General features: G+C 31.0%; 4 protein-coding genes across 14 annotated transcripts; 2 read left to right on the top strand and 2 right to left on the bottom strand.

Moving 5' to 3' along the window:
• The first annotated feature begins 1221 nt into the window (after window positions 1-1221).
• On the top strand, window positions 1222-4848 carry LOC410806 (histidine--tRNA ligase, cytoplasmic). Of its 4 annotated transcripts, XM_006568699.3 has the most exons (7): window positions 1233-1538; window positions 1873-2187; window positions 2465-2615; window positions 2761-2973; window positions 3043-3264; window positions 3366-3867; window positions 3986-4848. In XM_006568699.3, the coding sequence occupies exons 3-7, from the start codon at window positions 2538-2540 to the stop codon at window positions 4447-4449; spliced, it is 1479 nt and encodes a 492-aa protein (XP_006568762.2). In that variant the 5' UTR covers window positions 1233-1538; window positions 1873-2187; window positions 2465-2537; the 3' UTR covers window positions 4450-4848. The 4 variants fall into 4 exon arrangements, with proteins under 4 accessions (XP_623060.3, XP_006568760.1, XP_006568762.2 ...); XM_623057.6 differs by lacking the exon at window positions 2465-2615 and having other exon boundaries at window positions 1222-1538; XM_006568698.3 differs by lacking the exon at window positions 1873-2187 and having other exon boundaries at window positions 1234-1538.
• Window positions 4456-14086, bottom strand: LOC410805 (open rectifier potassium channel protein 1). Of its 5 annotated transcripts, none has more exons than XM_016918120.2 (8): window positions 13220-14086; window positions 10674-11286; window positions 9244-9417; window positions 8711-9088; window positions 8342-8604; window positions 8049-8207; window positions 6239-7423; window positions 4456-6140 (listed from the first exon to the last, which is right to left on the bottom strand). In XM_016918120.2, exons 2-8 carry the CDS (start codon window positions 10813-10815, stop codon window positions 5241-5243), a joined length of 3201 nt encoding a protein of 1066 aa, XP_016773609.1. In that variant the 5' UTR covers window positions 10816-11286; window positions 13220-14086; the 3' UTR covers window positions 4456-5240. The 5 variants fall into 5 exon arrangements, with proteins under 5 accessions (XP_016773609.1, XP_016773611.1, XP_016773610.1 ...); XM_016918122.2 differs by lacking the exon at window positions 13220-14086 and having other exon boundaries at window positions 10674-11055; window positions 11132-12150; XM_016918121.2 differs by lacking the exon at window positions 13220-14086 and adding an exon at window positions 11365-12150.
• Window positions 9557-22501, top strand: LOC410804 (FYVE, RhoGEF and PH domain-containing protein 4). 2 transcript variants are annotated; one of them, XM_016918125.2, is made up of 7 exons: window positions 9557-9832; window positions 19296-19736; window positions 19812-20530; window positions 20714-20919; window positions 21079-21444; window positions 21599-22050; window positions 22150-22501. In XM_016918125.2, the coding sequence occupies exons 2-7, from the start codon at window positions 19303-19305 to the stop codon at window positions 22253-22255; spliced, it is 2283 nt and encodes a 760-aa protein (XP_016773614.1). In that variant the 5' UTR covers window positions 9557-9832; window positions 19296-19302; the 3' UTR covers window positions 22256-22501. The 2 variants fall into 2 exon arrangements, with proteins under 2 accessions (XP_016773614.1, XP_394280.3); XM_394280.6 differs by lacking the exon at window positions 9557-9832 and adding an exon at window positions 18649-19173.
• LOC408657 (zinc finger protein 76) lies at window positions 14487-18371 on the bottom strand. 3 transcript variants are annotated; one of them, XM_006568700.3, is made up of 9 exons: window positions 18103-18371; window positions 17232-17410; window positions 16943-17123; window positions 16396-16763; window positions 15853-16122; window positions 15547-15738; window positions 15254-15472; window positions 15057-15167; window positions 14487-14918 (listed from the first exon to the last, which is right to left on the bottom strand). In XM_006568700.3, the coding sequence occupies exons 2-9, from the start codon at window positions 17304-17306 to the stop codon at window positions 14820-14822; spliced, it is 1515 nt and encodes a 504-aa protein (XP_006568763.1). In that variant the 5' UTR covers window positions 17307-17410; window positions 18103-18371; the 3' UTR covers window positions 14487-14819. The 3 variants fall into 3 exon arrangements, with proteins under 3 accessions (XP_006568763.1, XP_006568765.1, XP_006568764.1); XM_006568702.3 differs by having other exon boundaries at window positions 17232-17326; window positions 18103-18304; XM_006568701.3 differs by lacking the exon at window positions 18103-18371 and adding an exon at window positions 17490-18074.
• Window positions 22502-23102: the final 601 nt, after the last annotated feature.

Here is a 23102-nt window from a genome sequence, read left to right as displayed (position 1 = left end):
AAAAAAAAATTTTATTTTCAGTTTAAATATTTTTCTTTTTCTTTTTCTTTTATATTTCGAATATTAAGATATCAAAAATTAAAATATTTTTTTAAAATTAAATTATTTAATCGTATTGGTCGATATAATTCGAATTTAAAAAATGATGAAAATACGATCGATGTTCTGTAATTTTGTCTTGTGATTACGTGTTATCGCGATTAAAAATTTGGACAAAATGTAGTGAATAACGGGAGAGATAAGAGATAAAAAAAATAAAAATTATTTTTTGAATGCCGATCACGTTTAAAGGCTAAAGGAGATAAAGGAGATAATGTGACTGCGTTGTTTCGTTCTTAAATAAAATCTTGTAATCGTATTTGTTTTTTCGTATACTATTCCATTCTACTTAATATTATAATCATCTAAAATGAAAATAAAGTGAATGATTCAAAAATTGTTGTTATAATTTTATTTATTCGCATTTACTTACTATGGATAGATATTTTATTTTTGATACTTTGAAAATTTTGCTACTGATGGAAAATTATCATAACGTCGATAAGTTATCGACTAAGATCGATATTACAGCGAATGATAGTGAAGCGATAAATTAACCAGTTATTTTCGTTTGATCGTTTATATATATATATATATATATTTTAAAAATTTATGATTTTTCAAAAACGTTTAAATATATTGAAAGAAAGATTGCATGAATCGTTAAATGATTTATTTAGAATTTTTTTTTATTGAGAAACCTATAAACCGTAACGAAATAGTGATTCGCAAAGTTATCGTTTCCTCCCATAAGTTACGTTGTGCATTTTTTTTTTCGTCGCGTGACAAAAATTATTGTGATTATTATTTTAAAATTCATTCGATAAAATTCGATATTTTATCGAATCTTTTAAAATTTTAAAAATTTGATTATAAAAAGTTATTAATTAAATCGAATTATTATTATTTATCGTTGTGTATCGAACTATATCGAATACGATATTGTTTGCTATTGGACGGTTTACGAAAAATTATAATATATATTAAAAGGAAAAATCGAAAAATATGTTTTCGAAAAAAGAAAAGGAAAAAGAAACGAAAATATTATAGAGAGTAATAAATAAAAGGAATAAGAAAAGAAAAAAGTTTTTCAAAATATTGCGATACGATTTCTTTTTTTTAAACGATATCTATCGCTTATCGTTTTGTGTATATTCATAAGTAAAAGAGAGTAAAAAAAATAGAATGCGTATAGATAAACTAACTAAAGAAAATTTTCTATAACTTTCACGAACACGCGTCAAAATCGTGAATAGAGCGGGATCTTAAAGTCGGTTGAGTGAGCAGACCGTAGTAAATTCGAGTACAATCGTTGGATGTAACCTGCTGGAAGGTTCAGTGATGCCGTATTGCGAGAAGCGTTTAGATTTCGAGTTGGAAAGAGAAAGGTCGAATCGCGCGTTATGGCTGACGAAATCGAACGGAAGTTGTTGGAACGGGTGAAGGAACAAGAAGAGCTTGTACGAAAACTCAAAGCTGCCAAAGCTAACGATGTTCAGGTATGATTGATTATTTATTTTTTTCGTTACGGACAATTATTGTTCTTTTTTTTTTTTTCACCAATTTCTTTATGCGACTGAAGCCTTCTGACGATACCTTCTGGTAAAACCGATGCTTTTTGCCTCCATGTGGCTCTGCATTTGGAAATTATTCGAACGTTTATAGTTTTAATTATTATTCGTGACGAATAGTTTTTTTACGATCGATTTATCCTTAAATTTTTTTCGCGAATAAATCTATCTATTTCTTCTGTGATGAACGATATTTTCTAACTCTTGTCTGTACTTAACCTCTATCGGAGAGACTATGGTACATTCAGTTTCTATCCTTCAGGATTCAACGAATTTCTCGATCTTAGAAACGCAATTAGAGAGCATTAACCATGATTTTGCGGATGTCAGTTATGTGTGTGGTTGGATTCCTACCATAAAAGATACGAAATTTTTTGATTTTTGCGTCGCTTTTATCGATGACCAATTACTCTCCAAATGGCCACATTTGAAAAGATGGTTCACAAACGTTCAAAGTTTCGACCAAATTGAACGTAATACGTTTCTCGAGCCGAAAGGATCGATTACCTCTTTGGTGAGAAAAGTCGATCGCTTAAGGAACCTCTGCCTCTTCGACAAAAATGTGATTGATTTAAAGGTGAGGCGGTTGTTCACTGGCAAGCAAAATACCTATAAATTATATAAAATATGTATATATATATATATATTATATATACACGTATATGTATTTGATAAAATCGGTTCTGTTATTCGACACATGCGCGTCGAATAACGTCTCTTTATGAAATTTTTTTTTGCTCGAGAAACGATATTCGATCTTGCATATTTGTAATAACAATATAATTGAACAATATAATTTATAGCATTTGCTTGCTAGTTCACTTATATATGGTACTGTTTGTTCTTTCGGCTAGTTTAATAATCAACATTGAGGCGGACTTTTCTCTTTGATTCTGGTTCTTCTTTTAAATCGATGGATCACTTGTGATGTTGTGTTCGATGTGGACCAATGTCTTCCTACCTGCACGAAAATATTGCCATGCATCGATGCTTTCGAGGCTAAAGGTATGACAAATTATACAGGAAATTTTCTTTGACGAACAATGATAAAAAAAAAAGAAAGACCGTACTAAATATGTCCCGTTTTAAATGATAATTCAAGATTTATTTGTTAAATCTGCATTGATTAATTTTTATTGATTTTGTGTAGATTGCGGAGGAAGTTACCAAATTATCGGAATTGAAAGCTCAATTGGGAAACAAGAATGAGGTATCTTCCAAACTTATTCTTAAAACGCCTAAAGGTACGAGGGATTATGGTCCGGAACAAATGGCGTTACGGCTTGCTGTATTGGATAAAATAATTACTGTGTTTAAAAGACACGGTGCGGAAACTATAGATACTCCTGTATTTGAATTGAAAGTACGTAAGAATTGTAAATTGTAAGTCGTAATTGTTCATTTTAAGTAAATGTTATTCATAATTTTTTAGGAAGTTTTGACGGAAAAGTATGGAGAGGATTCGAAGCTGATCTATGATTTGAAGGATCAAGGTGGAGAAATTTTAGCTCTTAGATATGATTTAACGGTACCTTTTGCCAGGTACCTGGCTATGAGAAAAATCTCTTCCATAAAGAGATATCATATAGCAAAAGTTTATCGAAGGGACAATCCATCCACGACAAGGGGTAGATACAGGGAATTCTATCAATGCGTAAGTCTAATGATGTGAAATGTAAGATGCCGTGTATCGTCATCTTATCGATTTGAGAAATATATCATTGATTTTTCTTTTCTTTTTCTTCTCGATCTAAGGATTTTGATATAGCTGGACAATACGATCCTATGATACCAGATGCGGAATGCATTCGCGTCATTTCTGAAGCGTTACAGTGTTTAAATGTGGGACCTTTTACGATCAAATTGAATCATAGATCGTTATTGGATGGTATATTTACTACTTGTGGCGTTCCAAATGATAAATTTCATGCTGTGTGCTCGTCTATCGATAAATTGGATAAGAATTCGTGGTCTGAAGTGAAACGAGAGATCGTTGAAGAGAAAGGTTTGAGTGAATCGAGCGCTGATAAGATTGGCACTTATGTATCGCAATCTGGTGGGATAGAATTGATATATGAATTAAAGAAAGATAATGAATTAATGAAACACGAATCTGCGGTAAATGGTCTTGAATCCATTGAATTGTTGTTCAAATATTGCAACATATTCCAAGTGACGGATAAAATAATTTTTGATCTTAGTCTTGCCAGAGGACTCGATTATTATACAGGTATAATTTTCGAAGCGATATTGACTGGTAAGTTTTCAATAAGATTTTCACTTGTATCGAACGAATTTTGTTAAATCGATGAATGTTATCTATGATTCGTTTAAAAATTGTATTTTTTTTTTTTTTTTTCCATCTTCATTTCCAGGTGATGAAGTTGGCGTTGGTAGTGTCGCAGGCGGTGGCCGTTACGATAATTTGGTTGGAATGTTCGATAGTAAAAAAAAATCAATTCCTTGTGTCGGTTTGTCATTGGGTGTTGAACGTATTTTCAACGTTCTAGAGATGAAATTAAATCATGAAAGCGTGAAAACGCGAACCAACGAAGTTGAAGTATTTGTGGCAACTGCACAAAAAAATTTGTACGAAGAAAGAATGAAAATCTTGACGCTCCTTTGGGATGCTGGAGTGAAAGCCGAACATTCTTACAAAAAAAATATAAAATTGCTCGCGCAATTACATCACTGCGAAGAAAGTGGTATACCGTTGGTTATAATAATTGGTGAAGGAGAATTGGCGAAAGGAGAGGTTACATTAAGAGATGTTGTGTCTCGTGTAGAAGTTTCGATTCCGCGTGCACATTTAATCGATGAAATAAGGAAAAGGTTATAGAAAATATATCACGACTTACTTTCGAACGAGTTTCTTAATTTATATAGTGATTAAATGATATGATACCATCAATTGTTCGATTTTTTTGTAAAATATAGAATCACACATTTTAACGATATTGCACGATATCTTCGTTTCAAGTTCAACGTTCGAAATAATAAAAGAAAAAACAAAAAAAAAAAGAAAGTGAAAAGCTTTTACTAAATAATAATACATAATTTATTGTATTTAACGATCGAATTCGTATTATTTCAACAATCACCAACAATTAGTATACTATATTACTTACTACCTTTCAAATATTCTTTCGCGCAAAAACAATGTTTCGTGATAATTTAAAATTTACTTTCGCTTTTACGTTTCAAGTGCTGAAGATAAAAAGATGAAAAAAAAAAAAAAGCGAAAAAGAAAACGTTTCTCGTAAAATTTAAATACGTCGATAATTTAACGAAGAAAGAATGATCGCGATCTTATTGCTTATTTTATATTTTTTTTTCCTCGAATTCAACTTAAATTATAATTGCGTTAATTTATATATATTATTATTTATTTTTATGAAAGTGACATTCCGGGAACGGTCACGCTAAAAAAGAGTCACAGCTTTTATATAACGTTAAAATAAGTATTTTGTATCGTCGTATTCCTATAATCTCGTATGCTGTTCGAAATTTATCATTTTTTCACTCGAAAGAATAATAAAAGAGAATCGCAGAATTAACTACATCGAAAATGAATACGATTTGCGATTATTGTCCGATTAATAAATCCGTTTTTTAAACGAAAAGTCTGTGTCACGATTTATCGATAGGCAAGTGTGATTTATGCTTGTCGGTTTTGAACTCTGCAAGAGAATCTAACGAATGATGCGAAGAAACATCGGGTGTAACTATTTTGAACGGATCGGAAATGATATTTGTACTAGGATTTTCTACTTTTACTTCCATTAATGGTTCTTGTGATTCTGCACCGGTATTAGTGAATAAATTATATTGAGAAGTAGAATTATTAGTGAAAGAATCATTCGATGATACTTGTTTTTTTGTACTTATTCGAGAATCTTTACACAAAGTTGATTCTATTCGATCGCTTAAACGAGAATTAGATGTACATTCGTTCGAATGATCATCGACATTCTCGTTAGGAATTGCGTGTACGATGGAATGTGATTGTGGATCGATGATTCGTACGTTCTTTTCCTCGAGACGAACGGAATTCGTAGAAATAATTTCTTGTGAAAGCGGTGAATATCGTTCCGAATTGGAAACCAAAGATGCAAATTGACCCGAATTTTCGATCGATGATGCAAATTCACCGGTTTTAGGATTTTTATAAATTGTATCTTGATTATTTTTTTTGTAAATAATATTGGATGATAAATGAAAAGGTTCGGTTCTTTCTCCGTGATCTTCGTTATGAACGTCGCTCAAACTGAACGCTCTAGCTCGACGTCGAAGATTCATTTGACCGATTTGTCGTTGCAATATACCAGCCTTCCAACGAGGTGCAACTTTTTGCGTAGAAACGATAGAAGTGTTACCTCCTTTTAAATTAACGTTCGAATTTTGAGCTGGTCGTAACGAGAAACGACGATCGTTCAAGCTTGATTTTATAGGCGTTGAAAAACCTGGCGTTCTCTCTGTTAGAATAAGAGGCTCTTTAGGAGATTCGAACAAAAACGTTGATTTAGTTTTCTGAAAATAAAAAAAAAAACAAAATAAAAGATCGTTTTTAAAAAGTAAACGATAAATCGTTTTTCTTTCTCTCTCTCTCTCTCTCGAAATAAACTGACCGATAAGAATGGCGAGTCATTTTTCGGAGGCGTCGGTGGACTGACAGGTGTTGCTACAGGTCTCAAAGAAAATCGTCTCGATTTGGCAGTTATGGTAGGATGAGCAAACGCTAAACTACCTCTTCTCGACTCTCGTCTTGTTGATTGAAACCAAGGTAATTTATCTTCGTTCCAGTTTATATTAGATTCTTGCGTAATAGTGTTTTGATTACTTTGAGTGGTTGATACGGGTGGAGATGGTGAAAACAAGGTAAACAAGCTAGGAAGTTTTGGCGGTGTTAAAGAAGCGGTACCCAATTTTCTTCGAGGTTGATCGCGACGAATCTGATCTTCGTTCGTAGCAGAGGTCCAATTACCGTTATTGGCAGCAACGCTAGCGTGAAGAACGGTAAGGGCTCTCAAAAAATCGGCCAAACTGGTCTCTTCGAGTAGATTATTATTAACGTTGTTGTTAAAATTGTTAGCCGCACCGGTATGCGTGTAATAATATCTTCGTGGATTTAAATTGCTTGCGATCGACTCTCGTCTATCATCGATCGATAAAGATCCTTGTCCGCCCAAGTCTTTATCGTTAATATTGCGATCGAATTCGGAGATTTTTTTTTCCGAACTTATCGAGAAACGATTTTTCCAAGGATTGGACAATGCTTTAGGAACATTTTTTGTTAATGCAAAATTGCGAAGTTTAGAAAATTTGGTATCTTTAATGTCACGTTCTTTGCTCGATGATTCATTTACACGGGATTTCATCAATTCCTGAATCTTTCTGGCCGCTGTTGGTCCGGACCAAGTTCGTTCGATGTTTCGATCCTCGTTTTTCGTTTCTTGTATTCTAATCTCACTGGCCGCTCTCGAACGAGGTCTTACGAATCGCGGTATCTTCTCGTGCCCGATTGTCCAGATTCTAGATCCGGTATTGAACGCGTGAGTCGATTCTCTTTCCAAAATCTCTTTATTTTCTTCGAGTTTGTCACTGTGATATCCGACTTGTTCCTGGCCAACGTAAGTTGTTTGATTTGAACCATCGGCTCCCATGTCTTCGGTAGCTGGTGGTATATAACCAAGAATATTCACCAATCTTGCCAATAATTCTGCTGGTTGAACCATTGCATGAGTTGCGAATGTTGCTGTTTTATCGATTCTTTGAAGATCGGTTTCAGAAACGACGCGCGTTACTTGATTTTCCTATTGAATGATTCAAAAAAATAATATTAATATATATTTAATTTTTATTTAAAATTATTTATTTAAAATTGAAGAAAGAAGAAAGGAACGAGTAAGAAAAATATGAAGAATTGGCTAACAAAATACTGAAATTTTGAGAGGATGAAGAATCCAGATATAAAAAAATTTCGATAATGTTGATAAAAATCTTTCGTTATTATATTTATATTGAATATTATCTTACACGTGACACGAATCGATATACGATCGCCGCTTATCTATAAACTAAATTGTGCATTCAAAATCCGTGTATCGATCCGTGGAACAATTGGAATTCGCGGAATGCAAAAATAAAATGTAAAACAATTATTGGACGATTGAAATTACGATAATCAAAGTTACGATGATAGAGTTGAGATATCAATCTCGATTGAATAGTCGTCACGATGATTTATGAAAAAAAAATAGATAAACGACGATCGTATATTGACATACGTATAATCACGGATATGTATAACAACGAGAAAGATTTTCATCGATATTTCGAAAAGTAATAAATATTCGTAATTAAAATTTTATATTCGGGATCTTAGCTCCAAAATTTCAATGTGATGATATCGTATCACAGCCGAATCGACCAACTTACCATTGGAACCACTTCGCTATTGGCGCGTCGTCGAGGTCTCTGATATATTTCATCTTTCTCTTTTGAGGCGTACAACAAATCTCGAAGATCGGGGAAGCTGTTACTACGACAAAATTTAGACGGTGGAATCTCGTAATTACATTCGTCAACGTATATTCTCTGAAAATCGATTATTGAAAAAACGTAAATATTAAATTGATAAAAATAATTTAGAGGTGTACACACGTGTACGAGGATGCATTATATAGAAACGAATCGAGAAGCAAAATAAAGAATAGGAGAATTTGTTTTACCTTAACTTTAGATAACTGCAATTCGTTGAAAACACGGCGTAAATAATTTATTTCCTTATTGAATTCATTCCATATTTTACTTTGCGTATGCTTCAAATTGATAGCTAATTTACGCTCTATTCTAGTAATCTTCTTACTTCGCATACCTCGCGTGATGAATGTCATGATCATGACAGTGTATCCCAATCCAAAGGAAATCCAGCAAATCAGAAAGATCTTGTATAATATAAAGAAAAACCCGCTACCCTTGCTATTGTCCTGTCCTATCGAATATATGTACATTCGATGCAAATAATGATAAAAAAAAATGATCATTTCTCTTTCTCTTTCTCTCTGATAGATCATATAGGATAAAAAATGTTTTCTCACCTGCCACGTAATCTCCAAAACCAATGGTGGTCAATGTGACGAAAGCGTAATAAACAGCTTCTTCGTAACTCCAACCCTCGTAATGAGAGAAAAGAAATGCTGGGAAAAAGATGAACATGACGAAACCTGGCAACAAGTGTGCAAATATTTGTGCAGCCAATCCAGCTTTTCCCGTTTCGAATGTTGTTAATTTTCTAGGATAATAATTGTCACGGCCATGCTTATAAGATTTATATTTTTGATGAGCTTTAACGAATACACGGCCAAAAAATTCTCCCAATTGTGTCAACAAAATTCCATTCATAGGTATGCCTATCAGACCATAAAATATCATCAGGATGCGACTGAGCCTGTTCGTTGGAGCCAAATTCCCGTAACCTACGTGTATTATATCGTGTGTATTCGATACACGATTAAACAATGAAAATTATAAATTTTTCGTTACAATTCATACGTGATATAAATCGTAATTAAATCGTAATTATTAGATATGATTAATACGATATTTTGAGAATTTATTAGTACGTACGTACCTATTGTGCTGACGACGGTATAAGCGAAATAAAAACTATTATAAAAATCCCATTTAAGGGGATAATCGCCTTCGGTATAATTATAAACTGATTTTCCGCAGTATCGCGTCAAATTCTCGAGAATTTCATCGTGATCGTGATTAAGATTCGGTACGTAATGCGTGTGAAGCAAAGCTGAAAAAAAACAACGTCGAGATATGAAAATTAATTAAGATAATTTGTAACGCGGTTAAAAATTGTGAATTTATCACAAGAATTTTGTTGTTTTATAATTTTGTGATAATGAATTTTATTTTCGAATCACGATTCCTACTTAAAAGACATCGAATCTTTCGAATGTACATATGTATGTATATATAAGATTGAAACTTTGCTCGTTCGATAACGAGCTCTTTTGGAAGTCTGCATTATAATAGTCTTCGTTCAAATTCAAACTATATATTGTTCCCGGGAAAATGTTATCTTATCGTTTCGGTTTATTCGTTTATCGTTTATGCTCTCCGTTCGCTTCGAACTAGTCGTACCGTGGAAACAAGTCACGTCGATACTGTTCAACAAAGAATATATCGGATAAAAAGTTGGCGCGAAGGTAAAGATCTTGATTAATTCTTCAAATTCGATTCAAACGTATAATATTTCGTGCAGATTTCCTTTTTTTTTTTTTTCCAATTTCTCTATTACAATTCAATGGAACATATATTTCCGATAACATTCGATAATGTGAAAATATATATCGTATTATTATACGTTCGATCAAAAATTTTACTTTGATCTTTGTCATCCTTTCTTTACAACGGTAAAAATCTATTCGACTATCGCACATGTGTACGTATGTATTGTAATTATACAACCTTAATTAAAAAATACTATCAATTTCAACTTAACAGCGTTTACCGAGTTGATGAAGTACAAAAATAATTGATCTTGTGACAATTTGAAATATTGAAATAATAGTTTAAAAATATTTACGAAATAATCAATGTTTATGAGAGGAACCGATAAATTTTCTGAACAATTTAACAGGGAGTGGTCTTAGTCCATATAATTTCGCATACAATTCGTTTCGTAACTTGGTATCGAAATAACCGATTCAATGAATTTATTCTCTATCACGATTGCTCATTGTTGTTTAATGTATAGAGAGAGAGAGAGAGAGAGAGAGAGAGAGAGAGAGAGATACGAGTCTTTTTTTTATACTTATTTAAATAAACATTAAGTGAAAGAGTTATAACAGATCATAGATTATATGTATTTATTGGTATTTGCATCGATTTTACTATATTTGAATGGTGATTCGTCCGTAGATCGCTGTATGTGTACATATCGAATACATGCGTACATATATCGAATCGAACATTTTTTTGAGCTGCATTTTCAAATTTCAGATTATGGATGTTGTTGTTTTTAATTACACGATCCATTATGCTCACCGTTAATCTTGATGCGTTCATGTTTGTCTTTTTCAATGCGGTCGATCTCTAAGCGGCTCTCGATATGGTAGAAAATGGAAGCACCTAGTAACAAGTATGTCAAGAACAGCATCAACAGGACCAACCATTGCTTCTTCGACATTCTTTAACTGATCGTGTTTGAAATGGGATAAGAATGAGTGTCAGGAACAACAACGAAAAATCTCTAATAAAATAACGATGCAAATTTTCGTTCCAGTTTCATAAATTTTTTCCTTCCGTTTCAAACATTGTCTCTATTATTTGATAATTACGATGTTGCTGTTTGAAAGACAATTCTTAATAATGATACAATAGAACGACCGATTCGCGGATTGTTGTCGCGATTCTTACTACCACTGCACTAAAAACAGATTATGGACGGTCAAGCAGACTACGACATTATCGCGTGATAACTCTTTAGACTCTGATTTCGCGACCTTCAAAAGTCACCTTCTTCTCCCTCGATGACGACTCTGTTAGATATCCGATACGATTTTAAGTGGCAACAACTAACCATTTTATCGATAGGTAATGCGATTATTTTTTCATTTTTCTTTCAAATTTCTTCTCTTCCTTCGAATCACCGAATACCCTGGAACAAGAATATCAAGTGATGTAATTATTAGAATATACTCGTGTAATCGTTCTATCGAAAATGTAAAAGATTTACCTGCTTCTCTTATTCTGAAATATCGAAATTTTCACAATTTATTTTGAAATCGACATCCACTTCTGCGACTCCACTTCTTTCTCATTTACGAAAGCGAAACGCAAAAAACGAATTTATAGAATGATAAAAGTGGTGTCGCGTTGATACGTAAAAGAAAAAAAAAAAACTCCAATTGTACGAAAAATTTCTTCCGTCCAATAAGACGAATATTCTTCGAATTCGAAATAAGAATGAGAAGAAAAAAAAAAGACGCGAACGAATTTAAATTCTTACTGGTCGCAAGAATGATGATTCTAACGAGACAAAAGATTCGAAACAAAGTAACTTAAACTGTCCAAAGTGGTAGTCGTTAAACCGAATATTTTCTTGAATGTAGGAAACGCATTGTTTGAGAATACTGATCGATGGTTGCAATTGGACTTAGGGACGTTTACCGTGTGACTACAATTTTCACAGTTACCGCGTAATTGGCGACAAAAATGTTCCCTTCGACGATACTCTTTACGTAACTTCCACAATGTACTTTGTATAACGTAATATATATCCCGCTAGTTGAAAGATCGATGGAAAAAATCGATCAAACGCATGATTTATCGCGCAAAGAATACATATATTTTTTTCTACCTATTACGTTTTCAACATAATTTGTTATTTATTTCCTGGTAGTCTCCTTTTTTTTTTCATTTTTACGCGTAATATTTACTGGCCTGTAACATCTATATTTGAGTATATATTTTCTCAACGCAAAAAGAACAAAAAAATAAGAGACAGAATTAAAGAAAAATTTTTTTTTCAAATTTTCAATTATTCATTCGCGTGAGAAAATTTGTAAGAAAATAGATGCCATATGTTAATATATTTGATATTATTTTATATAAATTTCATCGTTTATATATGGGAATGCAAGAACTTATCTTCGTTATATATTGAAACAATGCTAAACCAGATATCGAGTAAACATCGACTAACGTGTAGAAACGAGAACGAAATATTTTCGATAATAATAAACCATAGAAAATTAAATGATATAATTATGTTCGATAACGATATAATTTTGATCGCAATTGAAATAAAGAAACACAATTATCTTTCGTTTGATTTCTAATATAATGAAAGTACGCACCTTGATGATGAAGTAGAATATGTATAATGTACCACGACAGTTGCGATCTCGAGAGTACAAACACGTTTTAATACTGATAACTGCTACGTTAAAAACGTCTCCCGATATATCCTCGTTCATCCCTTGCCTTTCCCTCATAGTTTGCATTTCTAATTAACTCTCTGTTTTTGAAATTTCCACTATTCCTATTATTATCTATTGATATCTTTGTACGAGTGTATATTTCTTTCTATAAACTTCGACTTTTTAATGTAATTATAATATAATATAATTTATAATTTCTAAAATGAAAATTATACACGCTTATTCGTGTTGGCTTAAATTTTCGTATCTAATTCATTGGAAATTATTCATCATTGCTATCGAAATTAAAAATTTGCAATCTTTACAAATATAGAATAAAAAAATTTTGAACAAGGTTCAAATATTACGTATTAGTCTATCCCTCCCCCCTTCTTTTTTATCTCTCCTTCACCTCTTTCATCTTTTTAAATCACATAAAATTTAACTGCGATTTCAAGATTGTATATATATGTATATATATACCTGTAAAAAACAATTCTTCTTCGATTTTTTGACTTTCTAGTTTTTACGCAATTTGCTAATGTTTTTTTTTTTTATCATATTGTCGATAAATAACATAAAAATTAATATAAGTTAGATTACGCTTTATCTAATTAATATCTGTGAATAAGAATACTTTATATTTGTATGAAATAAATTAATTATTACCTTATAATAGTAAAAAGAAATTAAACGATCCATCCCCTCGTGATTTATAATTAACACTTATCGAACAATAATGATAAAATCATTTTTTCAACAAACCACCGATATTTATATGTTTTACCCGTTATAACGCAACTTGGTCGAATAACGCACATTCTAAAATTTTTCTTTAAATGAAAGAGAGAAGAACGGTCACTTCGTTGATCAGTTAGTCACGTGCTCGAACTACTTTCGGAAGTAAACGACTTTAAACGATCCCTTGCTCAAACGTATGTCGTAAGAATGTTAAACGCCAAGGTCCACAACTTTATGTAAAGAAGAAAAAAATTAGATTCGTAAAATCAGTTAAAAAAAATCATTCTTTTATCTTATCGTAATAATTCTAAAACGAAATTAAACTTGTTTAAGAAAAACTAGAACAAAATTACTAAAAGTACGTCGAAAGAATATACGGAAGAAACAAGCAGAAATATGATTAAATAAATGAAAAAGATAAAAAATGGAACAGTGATATAATGGGATGGCAGAAATGAGTATGAGAGAGAGAGAGAGAGAGAGAGAGAGAGAGAGAGAGAGAAAGAGAGAGAGAATTGAATCTATTACGCGATTCGCAATGTCGCATCTTAACTGAAATTCCGAATCAACGTTCACATATAACTGGTATAAAAATGATCTCTCTTCGAATCCAAACTTCGTACTTGAACACGTTAATATAGTTATTTGGTTAGTAAACTCGTGCTAATAACAATTGATGTTCTTCTCAACGGGTATAACTGTTTGAAGATAATTTACACATCTTGCAAAGTTTCCTTCTATTTAACGAAATATACGATCAAGTTCTTATTCAATTTTATCGCAAATTTTTTTATATTATGACGTATACAATGCATATGTATTTATGATATATCAAATGTTAATGATATTATAGTTTCAACAAAATTAATTATATTTCAAAAATATAGAAAAAAGAAAATGAAAATATTTTTGTATTTTGTGATTTTCTGAAATTATATACTATCGCAAATCTATTATATATATATAAGATTTCTATAATTTTATATATTCGTTGTTCGAAATATAATATTTTATGTGGAAGAAACAAAAGGTGATAAAAAAAATTAATGTGCATCGTATATACATATAAATAATTAATCTTGCAATGAATTGAAAAATTAGAAACGTGAGTAGAGAATCGACAGATAGAAATAAAGGAAATAGAAATAGTATGAAAAAGGAAATTTTTGAGACAGTTTTTCTGCTATCGCAACGATCATGATTAAAAATCCTGTTTATTTATATATATATATAATGATCAGATGTATTTTCGCGATGATACATTTTTCTCATTAAATAACAAATGAATAAAACTTTTTTTTTTTTACACCGATAAACGAAACGCTTGATCAATGACTATTCTCAATAATTTAATAAGCCTAAATTATCTTTACTTCTCGATTGTTGAAAATTGATAGGACAGTGAATTACAATATGTATATAATATAAAAAAAAAAAAACAACAAAATTGTCAAAATAGACAAAAGAATATAATAGATGATTTATGTTTTCAATTAATATTCATTGAATATACTTCATTTTGAAGTAATCAATGCCATCCAAGTTCTATATCTTCGATTTTTATATTTAATTCTTCGAAAGAAGTATCAATACCATGCTCGTCGAATTCACCATTTAGTTCGATCTTCTGTAAATACATAAGATACAATAAATATTATCAGATATATTATTATTGGACTTAACTTCGAGATAAAACAAATTGAAATAAGAAAAAAAAAGAAAAAAAAAAATAATATATATATATATATATATAAAGATAACAAACCTGTAACGCTGCGATATGTGAAGGATCACCGACTAATAAAATCTGCGTTTCATTATCGTTCAAATCGTCGATCGCTTTAGAAATCTGTATTTGTCCATCTTTCTCTGTAATCTTCGGTTATAAAAAAGGAACATTTTTTGAAAATTATTTTCAAAATATATTCGATATTGCAAAATGCAAAATATCTTCCAAGTTACCTTTAGCGATGAATTACTATTGTCTCGTGTAATGTTTCTTTTTTGTTTATCTTTGCTTCGACTAGATGATTCTTGAATAGAATTTTTACAAAGAGCATCAACGTTATCATCGTTGTCTATCAACGCATGAGCAGTTCTTTTGTGCATTACGAGAGTACTACTTTGTCTGTATCTCCTAAAACAAACTTTACATTCGAATGGACGTTGCTGTGTATGAACCTAAAAAGAAGAAATATATTGAAGGCGAAATCAATCGTCATCGGCAATTAACAAATAATAATAAAATTACTAACGAGGTGATGCTTATAAAGACTAGAATATTCTGTAAATCTTCTTCCACAATTTTCGATAGAGCATACATATGGTTTTTCACCTGAATGAATTCGTATATGATTTTTATAATTTGTTGCGCTCGCAAATGCTTTGCCGCATTTCGGTTGTGTACATTTATATGGACGTTCGCCGGTATGCGTTCTCACGTGAACCTGATATATATACAGAATATAATTTCTTCTATTATTGTTATTTTATTGTTATTTTATTTATTTGTTTGTTTATTTTTTCTAATAATATTATATTATTTTAAAATTTTCTCTTACTTTCCGAATATTACTCGTAGTAAAAGAACGACCGCAACCATTGAACGGACATAAGAAAGGGCGTTCTCCAGTATGTGTTCGTACATGTTTCAATAAATCTCCCGATGTTTTGAAACTTTTATCGCATGTTTCATTTGGACATTTGTAAGGTTTTTCCCCTGTATGCGTGCGTAAATGCGCTTTTAAACTATATCCTGTCGAGAAACTCTTCTTACATTTTGGATGTGTGCATCTGTATGGTCGTTGACCAGTATGAGATCGTTCGTGAACCTGATTTAATGATATTATTTTACTACAAGATAACAAGATATCATTTCATAATTTTTAACATAATTAAATCTTTAAGATATATATTTATGTTATATTACATATGTTATATTGTCATTATTTAAGTTTCCAAATATGCTTATGATAAAATTCATATGATTAAAAATATTTTCCACTTATATCTATCGATGTGAATAACATTAAACAGAGAATGCTAATTGTGAACGAACTTGAATTGATTTGCAATTTGTAATCGGTATCAGAAACGATTTTTACCTTGAGATGATGGGGCGTACTGTAAACTTTTGAACAACCCTCTCTTGGACAAGGATGTCTTATCCTCGATGTGGATAATTTATTTAATAAAATTTTCGAATCCTTTTTCTTCAATTTACCATCTTCGATTTCCCACAAATCATTACTAACATCAATGTGACCAGCTACCATATAAGCATTACCATCGATAAATTCCACACGTGGATAGTTTTCAACGTTCTCTATGGTAGTTTGATGAGCTTGAACCAAAGTTGCTGGTTCCAATTCCAATTGAAGTGGTTTACCTTCAGTAAGTTCTGCTACATTGCGAAGCAATATAGTATCTCCGTTTTCCAATTCTAATGTTGCTTGTCTTTTTAAATCCATATCTAAATCGAACATGAATAATACGGATAATAAATTTACAGAAATTATTAAAGAAAGTTATAATACTCTAACTCTACATACTAAAATATTTAAATATTGTTCTATATATATTTGAATGTTTTGCTATTGATATTAACTAAGTTTTTTATGATCCTTTTGCATTGAATTATTAATTTCTAACCATTATCATTGAAATTATTAGCAACGAATGCTTGCGTTCCATCGGGTAATGTTACTGCTGTCAACGTTGTGCCATCGCTTAGTAGATGTTCATCCAATGTTAATCCTTCTGTTTGATCATTCGCAGAGTTATTCTCGTTAATTAAAACAGATAGACATTCCAATATATCCATACGATTATTCTGCAAAATAAAATGAGTAATGATAAAGGATAAGCTTGCTGTGAAATAAAATGAATTGTACCGTTTCAATTGAACGAATCGTTGAATAAAATAAAATGATATTTTTACCTGTGTCTCATCCGACATAATTTCCACATCTCGAGTCACGAAACGATTTGAAAGTTCTGCGCCTTGTGTCGACATATTTCTCTATAAATCCAGAGCTGCGAACAAACAACGTTTCGCGATGATCGCCGATGATCCACGTCATTATTTTGTGTCTTAGTTTCGTGTCCGCAGGTAAGCATCTGTCTCAAAACAGGGGTCATCAGCAACTTGCTTGCGATGCATTGAAGATTCGCGTGTATTGTACCAAGTTATCTTTACCGACGAAAGTGAATACTTGCACAAATTTTTTGAGGTATAAACATTTAGAAGAGATATCACGTGCAATCAGGAACATCCACCAATTGATTATATTGAATATTCGCGTAACGATTTTAACACAAATAACGCGCAAAGCATTATATTAATACTATTTACTGTATCAGTAATTATATATAGTCATCAACGATATTTAGAATTGATATTAATTATTATATTTACAAAGGCGGTTATAATGATGACAATCGCGATCACCATGATCGTGGCGAAATGAAAGGTATATAAGATGCATATACGAGCAATGTGCCATTTGTTAATCGAAATAAGTATAAATTATAAAACAAAATTTCAATTATTTACGATAATGTATGATAAAGTAACATCGAATAAAATTCGAACGTCTTTTGTTTCTCTCTCCTATTTTCTTTATCTTTCTTCCTCGTATAGCAAATTCAACTTTCGGTGTTTCGCGCAGCCTCGCAATTTGATACCAAAGAATCTTGGGAAATATTACCCATAAACTCGTATACCCGCGAAACCCCTTGATGGGTAGTACATGTTAAACAAGATAAAGATAATATTTAATACATTATATTAACCTAGCAATTTTACGCACCGATAGATATGCGGTTTCAACGATCATATACTTTTTCTTCGAGGCTACATCGTGTTAAACCAAGAGACGTAATCGATAACCTTCTACAAATTATAGTTATATGTTTCTAAGATTTTAATGCAGTTACATAGTTTGAGCTTGGGGGGAATTTTCAGCTCTTATATTCGGTTTGTTCATTCACAATTTCGACATCTTTCATCAACATATCATTCTGAGAAACAATACTAGATAGAGAATATACATCCTTTAATCGCGCAACGACTCATTTTTGAACGACCTCCATACTTGCTTAATCTTACTCTCTATTGGACATTTCTATTGTAACTATATAAATGTATAAAAAGATTATATAAACGTTATTCATTTTTTACTTCTTACAAAAGAATATTGCTAAATTTATGAATTTTATTTATATGAACTGTATTTATTATATGAATATATAATTAAGAGAATCATATATAAAAATTTATGAGAAAATTCTACATTTAAGTACATTACGCATGAATATGCGTACACGAATATACATATGAATATATTCGTGTAGATGGCACATATGTCATTCTAAGGTGTAACCAAGTACTGGCTGAAATGTCTATGTGTATTTTCATAACCCATATTATTAATTATAAACAGGTCAAAATATAACTGGACCAATATTAGAGATCGTTAATATTAATTTTGTTCGTTTTTATCTGTTAATTATTATTAAGTGTTATAGATAAAATATTAAAATCTGTCTTTCATCTATACACAAAGTTGTAAGAAAATTTTGTTAAAGAATATATAAAATAATAATTACACGTAAAAATAATACGTTACTAATAAATTAATGCAAAAATTAATTTGCATCGAGCGATCTGAGATTTTTCATTGAAAAATTTCACTATTTTGGCTTCGTACAAAATGAGAAAATTCGATATAGATAGATTCGTTGATTCATATCAACATGGAATAATGTACATATATGCTCATGTTTAACAAACGTATAATATGTGGTTGTTGATCGACGCTGGATTCCACTAATTCAGCGTCCAATGTATTTATTGAATAAAATGATTATATTGCGAAAAGGTAATTGATAATAAATAATAGATAAAGTTTTTATATTGCACTTTACAAATTTGTAATTTTATAATGTGTTTTCTTGTATTAATTTAAATTATAATTGTTAATTATTTAATTAATGAATTTAGGCTTAGAATGCAACAGAACCGATCGATAGATGTTTCACTTTGGACAACAAGGCCGATTTTAAAATTTAAAGATAGAAGGAATTTTAACAGACCGCTCAAAATGTTTGTATCAAGAACACAAACGTCAAACAGTACTTTTTATACTGAATTGGAACCTGATGAAGTAATGGATAGAAAAACCGATCTAAATGAGTTAAAAGAATGCCAGGATAAAGATTTCAACCATTCTGATATAATAGCGGAAAGTGAGAAGCAGGAAAATTATGATGGACATTCATTTCGAAAAATTGCTTCTTTTGGAGCTTTTCCACGATTTCGATCGTTTATAATGTCGACCGAAAATTCAATGGATCAAGGTGATACTCAAGAAGGAGAAGAGAATTCGATGGAAGTTCCATTCGTACGAATATCGCGCAATGTTTTAGAATATAGGAATAGTAGGTATGTTGATCAATTAGGAACGATTGTAATTTATTTCACGAAAATAATTTTTTTAAAAAATCTCTCTTTGTGTAGATATTTAACTACGGATAGAAATTCTCATCGATATGCAGTAGAATCATTTGCGATAAGCGAATCCGAAAGTGAAGAAGAATCGGAAGGAGCAAAATCATCGGAAACAGATTCCGCGATAGTCGTGAATCATAATACTAATGATTCGAATCTAGAATTAAAATCGGTTGATAATACAAGTTACTTGGATTCCAAAAGGAAAAATGCACGTCGAGTTGCTGAAGAATTGTTAGTTACTGAAAAAAATTATGTTAACGTTTTACGATTGATCGATCAAGTATTCCAGTTCAAAATCGATCAAGAGAATAGAGCACATCCTATGTTTCCTCCAGAAACTGTTCAACACATGTTCTCTAATATCAAGTCGATATACAAATTTCACAATGATTTTTTGTTACCTCAACTTCAAGAGAGAATGCAAAATTGGGATTCAAATCCTAGAATCGGAGACATAATGAAGAATTTTGCGCCTTTTCTTAAAATGTATACAGAATATGTAAAAAACTTTGATTATGCCATGAATTTGATACAGTCTCTTCAAACTAAAGTCACCAGATTTGCTGCGATTATCGATGAGATTCAAAAATTGGATGAGTGTGCCAAATTATCATTGCCTCATCACATGTTGAGCCCTATACAAAGATTACCAAGATACGAGCTTCTTCTAAAAGATTATTTGAAAAACCTCACGGAAGAAAATGCTGATTACAAGGATACTAAAAGTAAGGATCTTTCGAGTTCCATTCGATTCGATGAGTTACTTCCGCATAAAATAATGTGCATCTAGCAAGGACTTGCTTCTATTTAAACGTCTATTGAACGGGGCACGTTTAAATAGACGTCCGTAGATGGCGACGATTATAATCGTAAAATCAAACGAACAGACATGGCTTTCTTTCTCGTAGAGGCATTGGAATTAGTGTCTACTGCTGCTAATCACACGAATGATGCAATGAAGAAGATTGACAAGTTCAAAAAACTTCTTGAAATACAAGAGAGTATATACGATACAACGGATCTAGTCAGTGCCACGAGGGAGCTTATAAAAGAGGGTCGTATCGTTAAAATTTCAGCAAGGAGCGGTGATCATCAAGAAAGACAACTGTTTCTGGTACGTACAAAATAATATTGTACTTAATATATACAGAATTTAAATATATCGTGATCATTTATTCATATATAAATTTCGATGCATGTAACGATAATATCCATTTGTAATTAACGCTTAGTTAAATGATGGAAATAATGATTCTTTTTTTCTGTTTTTCAGTTTAGCGATTTATTATTACTTTGTTCAATAAGATTAATACCTGGGCCATTATATCGGTTAAGAGCTAAATTTCTAATCGAAAATTTGCAAATAATCGAAGGTGATAATTTGGAAACAGCAAATACATTTTACATAAGAGACGAAGATAAAAGCGTCGAATTATATACACATGCGGCTGAAGAAAAAGCAGCATGGCTTAATGCCTTGTTCGATACTATGCATGAAATGATGAGAAGAAAAGCAAGTTTAAAAACTGGTGATGTTAAAACACTTGTTTTAAAGAGCGACGATATATCTAAGTGTATGATATGCGAGGTGATTTTTTCTGTGATGAAACGAAAACATAATTGCAGAGCTTGCGGAATAGTGAGTAGTTTTTCTCGATGATATAATCAATTGAAGTGGAAAAAAAAATGTTATCAATGATAAACTTACAAAAAACATATTTATCGTTTCCTTTTTTTTTCTTTTTTTTTTTTTTTATTATTATTTAACGTATAATATTTTATTTACTATATAGATTGTTTGCGGTAAATGTTCAAATCAAAAGTTATTGTTCGAGGATAATAAGAATACGAGAGTTTGCCGTTTATGTTATACCGCTTTAACGCAACCGCTTGTTAAATCACCTTCCTCAACGTCTACATCTGGACCGGTACCAAGTTTATTACAAGTTTCAGCAAGCGCATCTTCCGTTATATCTGGATATCTTATGTTAAAAACTCAAGCGAGTAAACCTTGGACACGGCGATGGTTTGCATTACACGCCGATTTTGTTTTATATACATTTAAATCTGAATCTGAAAATATGGCTTTGACAGCAACTCCTATGCCCGGTTTCATCGTTACGGAAGGTATTAAATTATCCGACGAAGATCCTTTAAGTTTCAAGGATAGATCTAGAGCTCTTAAAATGCATCATTCTAGGAAAAGTTACTATTTACAAGCGTTATCGGACGACGACAAACAAAAGTAAGTTTCATATGTTTCTCGTACATGCGCGTATATATATATATATATATATATATTACATACAATATTAAACTCATAAAATTCAAATCAAATTTTCAGATGGTTATATGCTTTACAATTAGCTACTAAAGCAGAATTACCTTCATTTGTAACAGTAGAAAACGAAGACGCACAAAAAGATCAATCAATTGTTCAAATGCGATAAATTATTGTCAATCTTAAGTTAATCTACTGCCGTTATCATGTAAGATCGCAGAACGATAAAGTAATCTAATTAGTAGATAATTATTATATGGAAATAATGTTAACTTATGTTATATAGATACATGCATAAAAAAACTTGTTGTTGGTGTATTGTGGTCGATTTAATGATGATCATTGCCAAAACGCTTGTTGTATTTTGTACCATTTTGTTATAATATATTTAAAAATATATAAGTATATATTTATATTTTAGTTTATATTCGATATGATTAACTCGGACATTACAACTATATATAATATACAAATTTTATTTCAATGATGTGAAACACAAATTAGATTTTATTAGATAATAAACAAAAATTAATTTTTGTATATATTATATTATAATTTTGTACATTTCAACTATAATATATTATAGAATTGTCTAATATTTCATATATTATAATCGTTTTATGACAATTGGTAGAGAATTAAATAAGAATATGACATGAAAAAAAAATTTTGCCATTTCAAATTGTTTACGCACAAAGAATATTTTTTCTTAATATTTTCTTGAACGATAAGCTCAAACTCGTTAAACTCGATGGAAATTAAATGTGAACGGATCATTGAAAAAATATCTTTGTACTATTTATACTATAAATAATTTGCCTTTGATTTAATATTGGTTAAAAATTTTGAAAAATTTAATTCGTTACACGAATAACACGATATAAATTTTGCAATACTTCGATAAACAAATGATAAATTAACAAATAAAATATGTATAAAACGATTATTAAATGTTAAATAGTAGGATATATTATGTTGCTATACAATTTTAAAAAAAAATTTTTAAATTCTTCGTC

The sequence above is a fragment of the Apis mellifera genome, linkage group LG2 (assembly GCF_003254395.2).
Source record: "Apis mellifera strain DH4 linkage group LG2, Amel_HAv3.1, whole genome shotgun sequence".
NCBI lineage: Eukaryota > Metazoa > Arthropoda > Insecta > Hymenoptera > Apidae > Apis > Apis mellifera.
Note: the sequence above shows the minus strand (reverse complement) of the source record. Positions and strands in the feature narration are given on the sequence as shown.